General features: G+C 29.8%; 2 protein-coding genes across 2 annotated transcripts in view; one reads left to right on the forward strand and one right to left on the reverse strand.

The window, feature by feature from the left end:
- Window positions 1-2,242: 2,242 nt before the first annotated feature.
- LOC136982969 (protein C10) overlaps window positions 2,243-17,748 on the reverse strand; it is a 352,942-nt gene continuing 337,436 nt past the window's right edge. Inside the window, exon 4 of the mRNA XM_067279549.1 lies at window positions 2,243-2,260. The gene's annotated coding sequence lies outside the window, so the exon portion shown is untranslated. The remainder of the gene's footprint in view (window positions 2,261-17,748) is intronic.
- Window positions 7,383-17,748, forward strand: part of Fcp1 (RNA polymerase II subunit A C-terminal domain phosphatase Fcp1) — a 32,898-nt gene continuing 22,532 nt past the window's right edge. The window contains exon 1 of the mRNA XM_067279540.1: window positions 7,383-7,838. Coding sequence (XP_067135641.1) covers window positions 7,609-7,838 — 230 coding nt within the window. The 5' untranslated portion in view covers window positions 7,383-7,608. The remainder of the gene's footprint in view (window positions 7,839-17,748) is intronic.

Consider the following 17,748-nt stretch of genomic DNA (forward strand, 5'->3'; position numbering starts at 1 on the left):
TATAAACATTGTCAAGAAGAATATATTCTTTTTAAGAATGTTTATATTCTTAAAAAGAATATTAACATTGTCAAGAAATGATTTTAAATTCACTAATAAAATGAATAGACACTAGTCAAAATCAATAAATGAAACAAAAAAAAAAAAAAAAAAAAAGAGTAATACTCAAAAATATGAATTTTTAACATAGGGAATAATAAAACAGTTATAAAGTAAATCAGTCAAAACATTACCTGCCAATAATGATGATAATATATAAATGAAATGCCTCTAATAAAATAATAAAATTTATATAATTCCAATGTAAAAGTAATGTTGATATAGTAAATCCCACAGAACTTGAAAGTAATGTTTCCACCATAAAACTTATTGAGTTTAACAACCTGAAAAGAAATAATGGTGTTGTATGCATGCAATTTATAAGAATAAACAAGCAATTATTTATTGTGACATTGTCACAATGCCAGGCTGCAATGTTTAATCATATTTTTAATTTATTTAATTTAAAATATATGCTCTCCACCTTCAAATTAGCAGTGTCTTGCCCCTGTACATCAAAGTATTTACCTTTAGCAATTAAGTCATGCCAGTCATCTGTCTCACTCCTTTCAGGGGAAAATTTTTGGAATTGAAATAACATGATTTCCAGTTTGCATCAGTAGTTCTTATATAGTTAATCAGGAGACCCTAATTAACTATATAAGAACTTCCCTAAGGTTTCCATATCAGGTCTTGTCTTTCATCTATCTAACTCTGTTCTCAAGATTAAGGAAAGACAGACAGGTGGATGGACAAGAGTAGAAATTTATAGATCTACAATTTTTTTTTCAAATTGCAGCCCAACAAATAAATTTTCTGAATTTCTATACCATCCATATTAGACGTAATTGTTATAAATTTTATAAAAATAACAAATATTTTGTAGTAGTATTAATATATTTTACTTTAGATTTTATGAAAATGAAATCTATTTAATTTTAATTTTTTTCATTTACTTGAATTAATTCAAAGGATTGAATTACTGACAATTTTGTTATTATAGGACTGAAGAAGGGCATTAAGCCTGAAATGCATATCCTTTCCTATCAATAAACAAACCTTTTTCCACTAAAAGTGTTCCTGTGTGATTTGTTCTCAATGGCAACCTTATGCTAAGAAAATACATAATTCAAAGTAATTTAAACAGTATAAAATAACTAAATTAATTTACATTAAAATAATAATAATAATAATGAATATAACTTACTCATGTAAATCCTCTTGTAATATTTGTTCAATACCAGTTCTATTTAAATTAATATAAATTGCAAGAGAAAATATGCATAATGCACTTGAAACGCCTGGTAAAAAATTTGTCAGTATAGCACTTCCAAATATACAAATTATTAAAAACAAAGCTGATTTGCATTTATCTTCAACTAGAAATTTCATAAAATATAAAGTCACCACACCAATAATGTATCCTAATATTGGAGAAATTAAATGGCCCAGGACGATTTGAAGAATGTTAAATACTATGTAAAAACAATGTATATTTAACCATAAAACCATTAATAAAGGTAATAAGCAATAATATTTACCATTTATATTATCTGCTTGAATTTCCAATTTTAATTTGTAAGCAATAAATGATATGACAGTATTTAACAGTGTTTCACCAGCAATTAATATAATGAAATGATCTGCAACTCCTAACAGACCATAAAATCATGTCATATTTGTTAATATTTCCAATTAAAAACAATACTTTTACTTAATATTACCATTTTGTCTTAAAGCATTTCTTAATATTCTAGATGACATAAGAGACAAGGTAATTCCCATCCAAACAGACATAAACCAACTTTTTCCAATTTCAATGAAAACAATTTCAAAATAGAAAGTCACAGTTACAAATGTTATACCTGTAAAAATTAATATCAATCACTTCATATAATTAAAATACTCAAAAATAATAATTCAATATACAAATATTACACATACCAAATCCTAAGATGGATAAAAAGACACACGGAAGTAATGATTGAATAAATATGTGTAAATTCATTGTCATTGCCAAATTATAAATCATAATAGGCATATAAAAATTATCTGTGATAAATTTTCTCCATATATTATAAAGATGATATGTTAGAAAAATGTATTTAAAAATAAAACCAAACATAGAACTTAACAAAAGAATTGATAATATATGCAAAAAAGGAAAACGTCCAAGGCAGCCTTTAATCAATGCTGAAAATTTAAAATATATATTAAAAATTTAAATAAATGTGTATTTTGAATAATAATTACACAACTCACATCCAATTAACAGAAAGAAAGTTCCATAACATAAGCTGTTTGTTAATTCAGGATTCCATTCATAATGGCCACAGAATTTTATTTCTTGCTGATTAATTGTTCCTAGAGCACTACAACTTACAGCTGAAGTCACATTCATTTTTGTCAGTTAAAAAGTCTGTAAATTTATTATTCATTAAATATTTTAAATAATTTTTAAATTGCATCATCAAATGAAAATGGAGGAATAGGGAATAAACCATAATGCTCCAGAAACAATAAGAAAAGTATCATTTCATTATTTTCAAGTAATATCAATTAATATCACTTCTGAAATAGTTTTTGGGCAGATTCAAATGATCAAATGATATGAAATGATATTACAATTAATAAAATGATTTCAAATGACTAATTGGGTCCCTAAACTCTACTTGCTTCTCAGATTCTGATTAATAGCAGTGTCTTTCTTTTTCTGCTATTCTAATGAAATCCACTGCTATTACAAAACACAGATATTGAAAAATTAAAATAAAGGACAAGTTGCATCCTTTTTTATTTCAATAAAGGACACTGACAGTTTAGCTAAAATAAAGGATTGACCTTTGAAATAACGAATATCTGGCAACCCTAGATTTAGATAACAATTTTTATATTGTCTTGACTTATGGTTAATACCTTCCTCTACATCTCTGTTGTTTTTCTCAAAAAACAAATGTTTAATAAATGAATCATTATGACAAACAAACAAACTGCTTTACTGGAGTTTCTCTTTAATAACAAGTTTCTCTCAAGTATTTTTGCACAACCAAGCCTGTTGTCAGGAGTTATCATAAAGTCAATGTCAGACAGGCTTGGTTGCCTGAAAATACTTAAGAGAAACTTATAAATGTGAATTTAGTAAAACAGCTTATTGTTTTATTTTTAAAGAACTTGGAATTGTTTCTGCATTAATGAATCATCACATATAAAATTCAAACACAATCACATCATAAAAAAATTGATGTACTTGATGAATTTTTTGATGAAATATATATAAAAATCCAGAGACAAGTTGCATAACTTTCCTGGCAAGAGTTAAAATTGTGTGTGGCACAATCTATTATGGCATTTTATTTAAAAATACTTTTTATATTTTTAATTATTATAAAACAGCAAAATGCTTAATTTAAGGGTAGAGATAAGTTTTACAGAAAATTGTAAATGCTAACAAGTAAAAATCTTCATTAAGTCCAACCCCACTCACGATATGACACGTGACCACTCTCTATCATTGCACTCCCTCGACCTTTCACCACTAAAATCTAGTAGTATCAATGTTCCTTATAAACAAGCTACCCCATCCTGAGATATTAAACAAAATAGACACCAACACACACACAAAAAATTCCATGAATATATATATATGTGTTTTTTTTTTCTTTTTTGGTTCAAAAGGTATCAAAATGTAGAGATTTGTAAAAAAACTTGGAGTGTTAAATTTGGCATGATTCCTATACTTTCCCTTGTAATGTATACTGTACATAACAGCTGGAAAAATAAAACACCTAATTAAGAAAAACACATTATTATATCTATAATTAAAATTATAGATATAAAGACAATACAAAAATACAACGATAGATAATACCAAGAGCAAAAACATTTCACAGATTTTCAAAAAACTGTAAAAATGTACAAGTCATTGAAACACAAGTTATTGGAACTAAAAAATAATGCAATTAAAATAACTCTGTTTAAAATAAAATAAAAATGTTTTAAAAAATCAGATAAATTTTAAAAATACACACAACACATACACAATATATAAAAACATAAAGGTGTTTTATATATGAATAATACTCTTATCAAATAAATTTGTACAAATTTATTAAAAACATTTTTGATAATTCATAAAAATCCTTTAGTTTGCTTAAATACAAATATATTTATCTTATATTGTTATGAATTTATGAAAAATATTTTTAAAAATATACTTTAGTTCTATTATCAAAAGCTAAGAAGAAAATTTTAGAAGACATTTTTTAAACATTATAACTTTTCCTGAAAGTTAGAAAATGATTGACATATAAATTTCAAAAAGTAATATTAATACTTCACATAACTCATTTACATATTGATTGTTAACCTACCAGTATAAGGTAAAATATATGGAGTAAAAATTCTAAAATTCAAATTTTAGAAAGTATTCTATTCATTTAAAATCTTTATTCCAAAATTTGAATTTTAATTACATATATTTAGGATCATATTACAAAATAAATTCTATTACAATATTAATTCTATTTGTAGATGATACTATTTCTGCATAGAGTCAAAGGAGTTTAAAAGAGTAATGGAATAGCAGTCTTTCCCAGCAACATTTAAAACTGTTTGTAGCCCCATCTGTTATGATATTTTATTAATAAAAACTTTTTATATTTTTTTAATTATTATAAAATAGCAAAAAGCTTTTGCCATTTTGAGGACAGGGAAAGAATTGTAAATGCTAATGAGTTAAATCGTCATTAAATCCGATCCCACTCGAGATATGACATACGATTCCCTTTGTTTCTCCACCCCTCGATCTATAACCATTTAATAGCATCAACTAATCACCGCCCGACCGCCCCATTGTGGGCCTGGCCGAACCCATAATGGGCTTGCTATAAGAGGCCCTCTTAGTGCCCACTGGGCGGAAAGAGTTACAAAAAAAAAAAAAAAAGCATCAACTAATTGGTATCAAAATTCGTAATTTTAACTGAATAATTTCGATTTTTGAATTTTCGTGTCCCGCTTTTCCGGAAAAGATTAGCCGGTTGATAAAAATGTCACACTTTTAATCAAATAATTATATCGTCAAATAGGAAATATTTCATTAAGAAAAAGTAAAAAAAAACAAAGTATTCTATTGTAAAAATATTAAAACCCTACTTAGATTATACAACCGCAATTGTTCATATCATTCAATTCACAATCCCATATCATGAGTTATGTTTATGCGCTCGATCCAAGAAATGGCACTAATTTTTCTGAATCAAGAATAAATTGCAGTGAACATTGAGGAAAATGATGTATTTCTCGAACAGGAAAGAATTTCCGTATGTTAGTAAACGTATTTTTGTTTAATGTTGATCATCTGGCTGAAACAAATCGCTTTACTACGATGGCCAACCCGATAAAGCGTCAGCCCACCACCATGGGGACCAGGAATTAAATCCGGGTAAGTAATCCCAGGAATTTTTTTATGGGCGGTCTGTTCTGGATATGTCTGTGACCCTGTTACTCGCCACCAGCCGTTACATTGTGGGCCTGGACAAATCCACGAAATATAATCAGAAAAAAAAACAATTATTTTGCCTATCTGTTTAAACACAAATATTTAATTTTTGATATCGCATAACATGACAAGCAATATGGAGCATGTCAATGGCGTAGCGAGGGGGGCAAGAACGCCGCTCGCAGAGAGTATCATGCACCGGGCGCCACTCGCAGAGGGGCCCCCAAATGGTCTCCAAGACAAACTATATGTGTTTCTGGAGGGGGAAGGGGCGTCAATAAAGTGTCGTGCCCCGGGAGCCAGTAATGTTCGCTACGCCACTGGAGCATGTGAAGATATGACGACCAGCCAATAGGTTTTGGTTTCGAATCTAAAGAGGCTGATCACTAAAGCAAGCACGAACGTTTAATATTTTAATTAGAATTTCGCATTTTTCACCGGATGCTCGCCTCTGGAAACTTGCACACGAGAGGATGAAAGGAAATAAGTCATTCCAACGTAAGATGGGAGACAGTTATGTCAATGTTATGGCAAATATCTTCCTTCCAATTTGCCAACTTAAGTTGGAAAAAAGCAATTTGGTATACTCGCTGCTATGCAGTTTATTAATATTTTATTTTAAATGAGAAGACCCGATTTGTTGTCGGACTAAGGCTTCAAGTATCTACCATCAAGTATTGCATGATCGTGATATTTATTATATAGTTTTTACGCAGTAAAATTTGTGTATTTTTAATTTTTTATCACAATTAATTTTATTGGTGTCTCCTACGTCTGCGAAGTTCCAAGCTAGTGCCTCATGCGTTTATGCCTAAATGGCCTATATAATTTGACTTAATCTGAAAAATGTACTTGTCGGTTACATTTGTTTTTCGGTAAGCTTAAATTAATAAACAATAAATACCAAAACGAAAATTTCAAATTTTATATTATACGATTTACTAATCACGTCCTTTAAAGACAAGAATTTGTTAATCCGTCATTGCAATTTATTGACGAAACCAGTCGCTAATTATTTGATATCAGATCATAGTCGGATTTACAAACTATTACAATTAGTCAATGTCGATGAAATTGGTAACAAAAGAACAGAGAGATAAAAGCATGGATTCTTCTCAAATATGGTTACAATCCGACTTTTATTTTACTTGTTAGATGAATGATACACTAATATTCTACCCAGCATGAAAACGAAGAGCGTTCCTTTCAGCACGACTTCCTGACTTCCTCCCTTAACTCTTTCCGCCCTGTGGGCACTAAGGGGACCTCTTTTAAGCAAGCCCATTATGGGTTCAGCCAGGCCCACAGTGAGGCGGCCGGGATGAGGGACGGAACCCGACATCGGACAGTTATCCGGACGGACAACCCCCGGAAAATTCCCGGAATTTTTCGACCCGTCCGGATTCAATCCCAGGTCCCCCACAGTGGTAAGTTTCGTCTTTGACCGCTCGGCCATCCGGCCATTAAAGTCTTTTAAAGGTAACTGGCCCCTATTCAGGCGTTACAGATGTGGAGAAAACGCGGAAAACTCCACGAAGCCAGCCCGTCCTGGCGAGGTGTGAATCCACGACCGAACTCCCAGTGTTCAGGGAACGGAACCGGTGGGCCTAGTAAATTTCTTTTGAATTTTTTAAAATTTAATTTTAAACTGATGATATTATCTTTACTTAAAATAAAGACGTTATTATATAACAACATTTTAAAATATTAATACATTATTTTCTGTGTATAACAATAATTTCTTGTAATTTTTCAAAAATTTTCACTGCCCTCTATAAAAATAAATATATTTTATAAAGATATTAAAAATACATGGCAGTATAAATTTAAAATGGTTTCTGCGCATGCCGAAAAGAAGAAACTTAATCGAAAGTTCGCCGAATTTTTTACTGTCTTATAATATCATTGGTCAAAAATACATTTTATATATAAAATACAAATCTAATACATTCATACGAAATTCATTACTTGCACGCAATATAATAGTTTAGTTATTTTCATAAGTAAATAAACTAATTTAAATGCGTAATAAATAATTTTTTTATGCGGGATTGTTTCGAGCGGGAATAAAAATGGCGTCTGATAAAAGAGACTTTATATTTCATGGAAGAAATTCAATTTTTTTGACAAAATGGAAAGTAAAACCTGGAAATAGGTTATTTCAAGGTACAGTTTTATTGCTTTACGAAACAATTTCGGACATAGATGGAAATGGAGATGGAAAACAGATGAAATTAAAATCTACTATTGAAGGTACTGTACAAAAGTTAATTGCTCGTGAAGGAGAAGTCGTCCGCCCAGGGTAAGTAAATAATAGAAAAGAACAATATCGACATAAGTAAGATTAATCGCTAAATAAAACTTTTATTGATTGAATTTACTTTTTGCATAATTAGAATTATAAATTGTAACTTTAATTAATTATAAATATAAAATTATTTAGGAACTATTTTTTCTGACGTCATCGCTAATAAACAAAATTTAAAATTTGCGCTTTATCCATTGGCTTATTAAAATCACAAACAACCGCGAAAGTTATTGATACCGTGGAAAAAATCATCCATTTTGTAATCGAATTGTGATTACAAAATAATTTGTAATGCCAGTTGTAATGAATTTTTTAATTTGTAAAATTAAATATATATATATTTTTAATAATTTGGGGAAAACTTTATAAAAACGCATAAAACCTCTTATAGTTTTCTGAGAAAAAATTTTATATAATGTAAAACTGTATATAATTTGGAAAATAATCATTTTTTTTTAAGTTGGAAAAAATTATCAGTTTTTGGATTCAAATGAATAATCAGTCATGCATTTATAAATTAATTTTTTAATTAAATCAAAACTTCTTTAAAAATGCAGTGAAGCTTATCCCATAACATCAATGAATTTTTATTTTGGAAGTTAGTCAAATTTAGAAACTCCTGGGTCGTGATGTATCAGGGATGTACAATCTTTTTCTATGTAAGGGCCACATTTAAAACTTTTAAACTGATGCAGACTGTGCACAAGTGGAGAAAAGGAAAAATTGCAGATAAATTACAATTATTTATTTGTATGTGATTATAAATTAACATAGATATACTTAATATGACTTCTGGAATTGATATGAATGTAATGTATCCAAAATATTTGGCCGAATATTAGTCACTGTTAGTTTTAAATCTGTTTTGATGTTTCTGTCAGCTGATTGCTTGTTTTACTTTTTACCAAATTTTTGCTAAGTTGTAGAAAATGATAGAATTTTTTTCTACATACTTCCTTTTTTAATATTTTGTGCCGTCCGGGGCTACGGGTTGCCCAACCCTGACATATCTGATAAATACATCTCGTGTACACTTCCATTTGAATATTTAATGTAATACCATTCTGAATTTAAACTTTTTAATAATATTTTAAACCTGGTTATTACTGTTAGTAAACTTTTTATTAAATTTTGGGTATTAAAAATAGCAACTACTTATTCCTAATCTTGAAGATAGTTTTTTTGTAACTTCTACTAGCAGAAGAAATAAAAACTTTGTTTTCTTACATAAATTTCAAGGTTTGAAGTGTGTAAAACTTTAGCATTAAGTGCACAAAATATTTTACTCCTGTATTTAATTGACTTTGAAGAATATACTGTCTGAATCTATAATTCTCTTTGGCTAGCATTTTATTAATTGTCATGTTTTCTCCTATCAAATAACAAGCTGAAGTTTTCATCAAAGTTTCAAAACAATTCTCACAGCTGCTAACTTCTCAAGTTTGAGTTGAATTGCACGAGTCTGCTTGTTGCCAAATCAAGTAGCATTGTACAAGAATTTGAACCTTTGCAAAACATGATCAGGTGAAATATTTCTACTTCCTTGCAACTTGTGCTATTTATTACAACAATTGAATAAATCCCCAGCATGCATTTTTTATCTGTGAGGTCTTTTGCATTTCTAAGTAAAGAGTATATAGATGGATTCCTTTTAAATGCAGTTTTGATATTGTTTGGCTAAGGCTATTTATATTAAGAATTACTCTATTCAAAACTGAACAGACTTCTACACACATTTTCACTAACCTTTCAAAACAGTTCAGCATTTGTCAAAACTAACATCTAATGTTTCCAACCTATTCTAAAGGTCTTCATCAGGAATTTGGAATACTGAAATGTTCTTTTAATTTTTGTTTCAAATCAAATAAATTTTTTAATTTTTTGTTCAGGCTAGTTATTTGTATATTTCAGCAAGATGTTGGTTGTATCTAATGATCTTGTAACCATCATCTTTATTTGTAGTGGAAGTGGACAGGGATATATACATGGTGATTAGACCCGCTAATGATGATGGAAGGGTAACCATGCTCCTTGGTAATATGCATGATGTAGTTGAGTTCTTTTATTCCATCATGGATGTTCAAACATTTGTATAAACTCTCTTGATTAGAACCCTGAAGATGTATGGGTCTCTTGACTCCTCTGATATAAAAATTGACTGATAAGAGGGTTTTTTGTATACTCTGGTTAAAATAGGGCCTTTACAAATAGTTAAATGGATGGCAAGAAAATGAACAGTGTGGTGACTTTCCTGCTCACCTGGAAGTAGAGGCCTGTTGTTCATGCAGTTTAAGTTTTCAGCACCAAATTATCATCATGTCGAAACAAATACAGAAACAAACAAATTGTTTTTATGATTTCTTAATATCAGTAATTTTATAGCATGCAAGACATGAACATTCTAGTTGTCACATCAATTAAGGAGGAGTGACAACTGGAATGTTTACTACATCCATATCAAAGCATTAAAAAAAAAAACATTTTGCAAGCAATGCACGTGACCAAACACTGGCTAAAGCAGTGTTAGATAATGACTTTGATTTTGTTTGACTGAATAGCTGGTTGTTGCGTCATTGTTCTGATCCTGCTTTAGTTTATATTTAGGAAACTGTCCATATAATTATGTATGACCCCAACTAACCCATTCTAAGTCTATCGAAGCATTGGTTTCACTACTTAGTGTTGAAATAATGAGTCCTTCTCCTCTCTCTTAAAATTTTTTTTTATTAGTTTGATCTTTTTAGAACTTTGTCCTTAGACTTTGAAAGTGTTTGATTTATTTTAAATTTGTAATCTGTATTCTGTTCCAATCACATGGTGAAGATGTTTTATTGAAATTGCTTGTCTTACAAAATATTATGCTTTACATTTAATAAATTACACCACAATATTGTTGATTTTATGTTTTATTATGTTTTATAGAATGTTGGTAGTGATCTAAAATCTTGCATAAAATTATAAAAAAAAATATCTAAGAAGAAAAGAAAGAAAATTGTGTGAAGTTTAAACAATACAGTATCTTGAAAAGTTGCAATGTTTCCCAGTAAACTAATATAGTGGGTGATCAGTTAACGAACAAATCGGATAATGAACACTTTTGCAAAAGATTTTTATATTCGGACAACAAAAACCTCGCAGAACAAACACAAGAAGAACTGATGTAAAGTAATGAATACTAATTGGTCTTCCCTTGTCTTCAGGCAACAATTCGGAACTTTTTGGAGCATGGGAGACGTCGACATCGACGCTCAACCCGGTATATACTGATTGGATAGTTTTCCTCTGAACTTTGAAACTCTCCCTTGTAATTCCAGCCTTTTATTTTTCTGGCAGAAAGAATTTTTTATAGTATTTGCAAGACTGTCAGGCAGGCACTTGTTAAGTTTTACGTCAGTTTTTTATTTTCAAAAGGTGAGAGTATAATAGCAAAGGTAGAGAGTGGGCAGAAGATGTTTGATGTTTCTGGGCAGTATGGCTTGAGCAGGTCTACAGTAGGCTGCAGTTCAATCATATCTAAGAAAAATACTGTATAATCAAGAAGATTTAAGCAGCTTAAGGAGTAACAAAAATCACATGTTCAATGTTCTTTATTTAACATTGAAGAGCTCATAATTGAACCTGAAATGGACCTGACAATAAAAGAAAGCCAAGAACTCTTGAATGAAAAACACCAAGAAACTTGGAGATATGTTTTCTTCTGAAAAAGAGGATTAATGCCGATATCTGCTATTAAAAATCTTTTGAAGAAGTGGAGGATGTCAGAACAACGGTCTTAGAATGGCATCCAAACCAGGTTGAGGTTAATAGGCTTGGGGATCTCTACAATTACAATGTTATTAATTACTTCTGAAAAATCCTGAAGAAGAGAGAAAAGCAATTGACATTGGAAAGATTCTTTAACCCCCATAAACGGAGAAAACATAACTAATAAAAATGCAAGACTGTGTATATATGTATTTTTATTATTACATATAAATAAACGTAGTAAGAAAGTATATATATATTTTTTTATGTTTTGAAGTTTCCAGAACAAATTAATCAAATTCCCATAAAAACCTATGGTAAATCAATAATCAGTTAACGAACAATTCGGATAGTGAACAAAGTCTAGGAATAGATTATGTTTGTTAACTTATCACCCACTGTATTAAAATTTTAATCTTGTATTGTTATCTTAGCTTTGGGGATCATTTGGAATCTGTTCAAAGTATCTTAAATAATTCTTTCAATCAGACTCTGCTGCATTTTTTTAATTGATTACCTTATGTTTTATAATAAAAAAAATATGTTCTACAATATTTATTTGTGGTAGAAGCTCCAAATTTGTATATTTTGCATATTGTGATTAAGTCTGCAACCATTTTTTTACATTAAAGCCAAAATTTTGCAATTTGTGGAAGGATTAAGAAAAATGATGAAACAAATGAGGAACAAATATGAATTATTTTTTAAATCTTAAACACATTTTATTACAATTTCTTACACTGTATTAATTGGTCTGCAATGTAAAAAAATTTTAGACCTATAAAAGACAGTGGGAATTTCTCACTGTCAGCTGTCTGTCCTTCTTAATCTTGAGAACAGTGTTAGATGAAAATCAAGACTAGATATGGAAAGTTTGGGACAGGACCCAATTAACTATACATGAACTTCTGATCTAGATGGAAGTCACATGATTTCAATTCAAAAATTTTCCACAGAACAAAGTTACTTAGATGACTGGCATGACTCTCTTGTTATCAGGATAAGGATGATGTACAGAGGCAAGACACTACTAATTTGATATCAAGAGCATATATTTTAAATTAAAAATATGATTAAATTTGCAACCCAGAATTGTGACAATGTCACAATAATTTTTGTTCATTAATTATAATTTCTTGTATTATTTCAGCACTTATACTTATGCAGAGAGTAAATGCTGTGTTTCATATTAGTATATACTAGATAGTCTGATAGGGTAGATGTACCAGTTTTGGCCAGTGTACCAGTTCTGGCCAGAAAATAAATTTAACTTAGAAATATAATCACCACATATTCAAATCTGTCCAATGAAACAAACTTTTATTGTTAACTGTTCACACAGTTAACAATAAAAGTTTGTTTCATTTGTGATTATATTTTTAAGTTAAATTTGTTTTCTGGCCAGAACTGGTACTACACTGGTCAAAACTGGTACATCTACCCTAGTTCATTTAATATTAACTCGCTTAAAATTTCAAATTTTAAAAAAATTTTAAAAAGTAGGCATATTTATAAAATTACTAAAAGAATCAAATTTAAATTTATTTTAATTATCTTTTGTGCAAAACAATGCTAAAACAATTTTTATAGTTATGTCGCAAAAGAAAAAGAGTCACAATTAATTTTAAAAATTGTAATAAAGGGTTAAAAAAATGCAAGCAAAATTAATGTAAAACTAAATAAATTAAAATTATTAAAAATAAAACTGAATTAATACAAAATAAGTTAAAGTAAAATTAAAGTTAAAACTGAAAATAATATGATAATTAAAACTTAGGCCTTTACACTGAAAACCAAAATTAAAAATAAAATCAAAACAAGCAATTATTTATTGTGACATTGCCACAATGCCAGCTGCAATTTTTAATCATATTTTTAATTTAACAAAAAATAGGAAACACAGACTTCACTTTTGACTCAGACTTGGTTGTGATTTATTTTTAATTTATTTAATTTAAAATATATGCTCTCCACTTTAAGAAACTCGGCAAGATATGTTAAATTAGTACTGTAGTGTCTTGCCCCTGTACATCATACTTTTCCTGTTAGCAATATAGTCATGCTGGTTAGGTATCTAATTCCGTTCAGGGGAAATTTTTGAATTGAAATAACATGACTTCCGACTTGAATCAGAAGTTCATATAAGTTAATTGGGGCTTCCTGCTCCTAAGCTTTCTATAACTGCTCTTGAATTTCGTTTATCTAGCACCATTCTTGAGATTAAGGAAAGACACAGATGAGCAACAGTGTTTATAGGTCTGTAATTTTTTCAATTTCAGCCCAATTAATTAAGATTGAAATCAAATTAAATTTTAAATTTACATTATTTGTGTGTTGCTGTGACAGGTCATTTTGCTTTTAATAATTATATATATACAGATAAAAATTATTAAAAATAATATAAAAACTAAAATTAAATCTGTATTCTGTATATAACCAAAGGTTATTATTCAAAAATCAAACTTGGAGAATAGTTGCTATGAGAGCTAACAAATGGCCGTCTCTTCAGTTTTGACTTGGACTTGGAGTTGAAGTCTGTGTTTCCTATCCCTACACCATGGATGCTTGTATTGTACTGTACATGAGGGCAAGTGCCCCTCTTTTTGTCTCGGTTTCCCTTTTCCTAATCCCAAGGATGCTTCCAAACAACAGAGTATTCAAGACTTTAGCCTATTCTGCAAATATAAAAGAAACAAATGAACAATATTTGTTCATTGTTCCATGCAACTGTGTCATATGTTGACCAAAACCCCATTCCTTGTTTTCAAGGGCAAATTAGCCCAGAGTGCAAGCAGCACTACCTCATGGAAGCACTGATCCTAGTTGAATCATAGTTTGAAGTTCCTTTTGTAATGTGCAATGCCCTTATTTTATTGCTTGGTCCCCCTTTTTTTGCAGGCACTGCTGCCCTACACAAAGGCTCCCCTTGTTAACCCTTTCCATGATTTCATGTCAAGTCCACAGAGTTAACAGGTGGTCTTTTTGAGGAATGAATTGTTGACCACACCTGCAATCAGTGTGACCTACTTGCATGCTGTTTCTTTATAAAGTGTTTGTTTTAGTTTCAGTGGGGTCAGAACATTTTGCTTTTAATATATATACAGATTGTAAATATCAGTGTTATGTTTTAATTATAAATTTTAGTTATTTTTTCTTTTATCCTTGCAAATGAACAATGATATCTAAACAAAAAGGCTGTTAGTTTGGTATTTTATCAAAATAACCAATGAAAGTGATACTCTTTGAAGATAAAATTAAAGTGTTAGTTCATTTGCATGAAAGAAATTCAGGACCTGCATTGCTTATGTTTTCATTGTAAATGAATCTATCATAAGAAATGTTAAGAAAAAAGAATGAGATTAAAAATCATGTATTTTTTCAATCTCCTAACTTTGTTCTCCAATGTATTACTCTTTTCCATATTAACAGTAATTTTACAGAACACAACCGTGTGAGTAAGGAGCTTCAAATGATACAGTAAAATATCAATGATAGATGTAAAAAAGAACAACTACCATCTTTACTTTTATTCAGCTATAAAAGTTTAAAAGTTGCTGGATGAAAGTAAAGGTGGTTGTTGTTGTTATTGTTGATGTTATATTAATTATCTCATAAAAAATGTAAATATATTTATTGTATATAATGGGGGGTCTCTAACCTAATGATCCAAATAGCATGTTCTCACTGACATGTTTTATTGTCAACATTTGAATTAGCAAAGCACATAAAGCATTTGAAAAGTCAACTAGAATTAATAGACTTTGCTGCAAGTAATTTTTATAAAAACCTATGTAAAGAGGGGAGTTTGTTAAATTCTTACAGATCTTTTCCAGAAGAGAATTTCAAAAGTTTATGAAATTTGAATAGGAATATTTTTTATTTTTGCTTCTATGTACCTTTGTGAAAAAACCTTTTCAAAAATGGAATATATAAAATCAAAATATTAAACATCATTATCCATCAAATATCTAAAGGAGAATGAGTATTTGATACCACAAAAGTTATCCCCAATTTTGATGACATTTATTTCAAAAAAAGCAGCTGCAATTTTCAAATTGGTTTGTGTCTGTTGTTCAGAAATAAGAAAAAAAAAGTATGATATTTTATTGATTATATCTTTCATATTTGCACCCAAACTTGTTTACAGGTCACATGGCCATTCTCAAATAATGGTTGGAGCCCATTTGTATATAATATTATATACAATAAAATGTTTTAACAGAATGAACATTTGGTTTGAAGATGAATGGTAGTGTGAAAAAGCTAAACAATATTTTGAAAATTAAATTATATATTTATTTCATTAAAGCATTTTATTGTGTAAAATTATATCATTATAGTAAATATAATATATATTTGTAAATTTCAATATGTATGTAACTTATCTCAACTCTGTAACCTGAAAATAAATTGGTCTTGCTGAAATCTACTCATTAATAAATTTCCTTCGGTTTATTTTTTTTATCTTATACATACCAACCTTCATCTTTAGTTAACAGTTTAAAGAATCAGAACTTTTTCAAACTCCTGGTCATCTTCAATGTTTACAACATATAACACCTTTTCAAAAAGAAAAGAACATTGGCTTTAGAACAAACATTGTTTCAGAGTCTTGTTGTTATAAGCATGGAACATAAAAGAAAAATATTCTTTGTCTGCTTTGTCTAAGTACTAAAGTTCAAACATAGTTTTGTATGCAATAGAAAATGAAGTTCCTATCTTTATGATTAATGCATGTTGCTTTCTTTTCAGCCCAATATATTTCCAGTTGTTTTAACAACTTTAGATCTTAATACACTGATACCTCGCTTTTCATTGATAATCCATCCGAAAACAATTAGCGAAATCCTAAACCAACAAAAACCGAGGCAATTATTTCCATATGAATCAATGTAAATCCAATTAATTCATTCTAGACACTCCAAAATACATACCAAAAACACATTTTATAGAGAATTAGTATAGCATTAAATACTAAAAGCAATAAGAAATTAACATAAAAGACTAATTAGCATTAAGATGAAAGCAATGGAATTCTTCAGCTAGATACTCAGGGTAATGTCTTGTCTTGTAGAAGCTAGTTGGACATGAGTTAGGTTCTAGCCTATATCGCCCTGTGAAAAAGTGTGACGTAATTGTCATGTAATAGTAATTGTATGCATTTATGATTGTCGTGTCGAGGGGAATAATGCCTTCCAGGAAATCTGTTTAAGGGTAACTGCCCCCTATTCAGGTGTTACATACGTGGAGAAAACCTGGAAAACTTCACATGGCCAGCCCACCCCGGTGAAGCGCAAACCCACGACCGAACTCCCAGTGTTCAGGGAAACGAACCGTTGGCCAGTGGTGGACCATCGCAGGGTAATGTTCACACAACGAGAAATAATGCCACACTGCACCAGAAAATGCATGGGTCACCCTTTGTTTTCGCAAAATTAGCAGTGAGGTCACTTGAGCATGCCGACGAAATCCAAGGCAATCAATGAAAACTGAGACAAACTTTTTGCGAAAAAATTGATGAAAACCAAAACCAGTGATAACCGAAGTCAACGAAAACTGAGGTATTACTGTATTCATATTTCTTGTGGAACAGATTAGTGTGACTTCATTAAATTGAATTTTCATTTTAGGATTTGAAGCAGATATAACCAGGGCTATAGTGTACAATCCTCTTCATATCTGCTAGAAGTTTACATATTCTTGATTAATTTGCCTAATTTTTGTAAGTGCTACACATCCTATAAAAAAGTATAGTGAGTAAATTCTCTTTTGATTAGAGCCCTAAATGCTGAGGCTTTGTAAGTAAATGGTCTTAGGGCTCTTGTATAAACTGAAAAATTGTGAATTTTATTCAGTGTTGTCACTTGTACCATATTTTGAAATGAAGTATGAATGCATTGACTATAGTTATTTTTCAATAATAATAAAATGAAAAAGTTACCAGATTTATTCCATTAATAGCTTCCTTTTAATAGTAAGCGCTCTCTAATAAACAGCAAAGTTGCAAGATGAAGAAAGTTTTAGACAGTGCAGAATAAATACAGTATATACAGGTCAAACAATTAACTACATTTCATGCCAAAATAGTTATGATGTAATGTATTTGCTGTCTTATAGCATTAAAAACAACTTTAATATTTATTGTTTGTTGCTTGTGTTA

The sequence above is a fragment of the Centruroides vittatus genome, unplaced genomic scaffold (assembly GCF_030686945.1).
Source record: "Centruroides vittatus isolate TY-2023 unplaced genomic scaffold, ASM3068694v2 contig_875, whole genome shotgun sequence".
In the NCBI taxonomy this organism is placed as follows: domain Eukaryota; kingdom Metazoa; phylum Arthropoda; class Arachnida; order Scorpiones; family Buthidae; genus Centruroides; species Centruroides vittatus.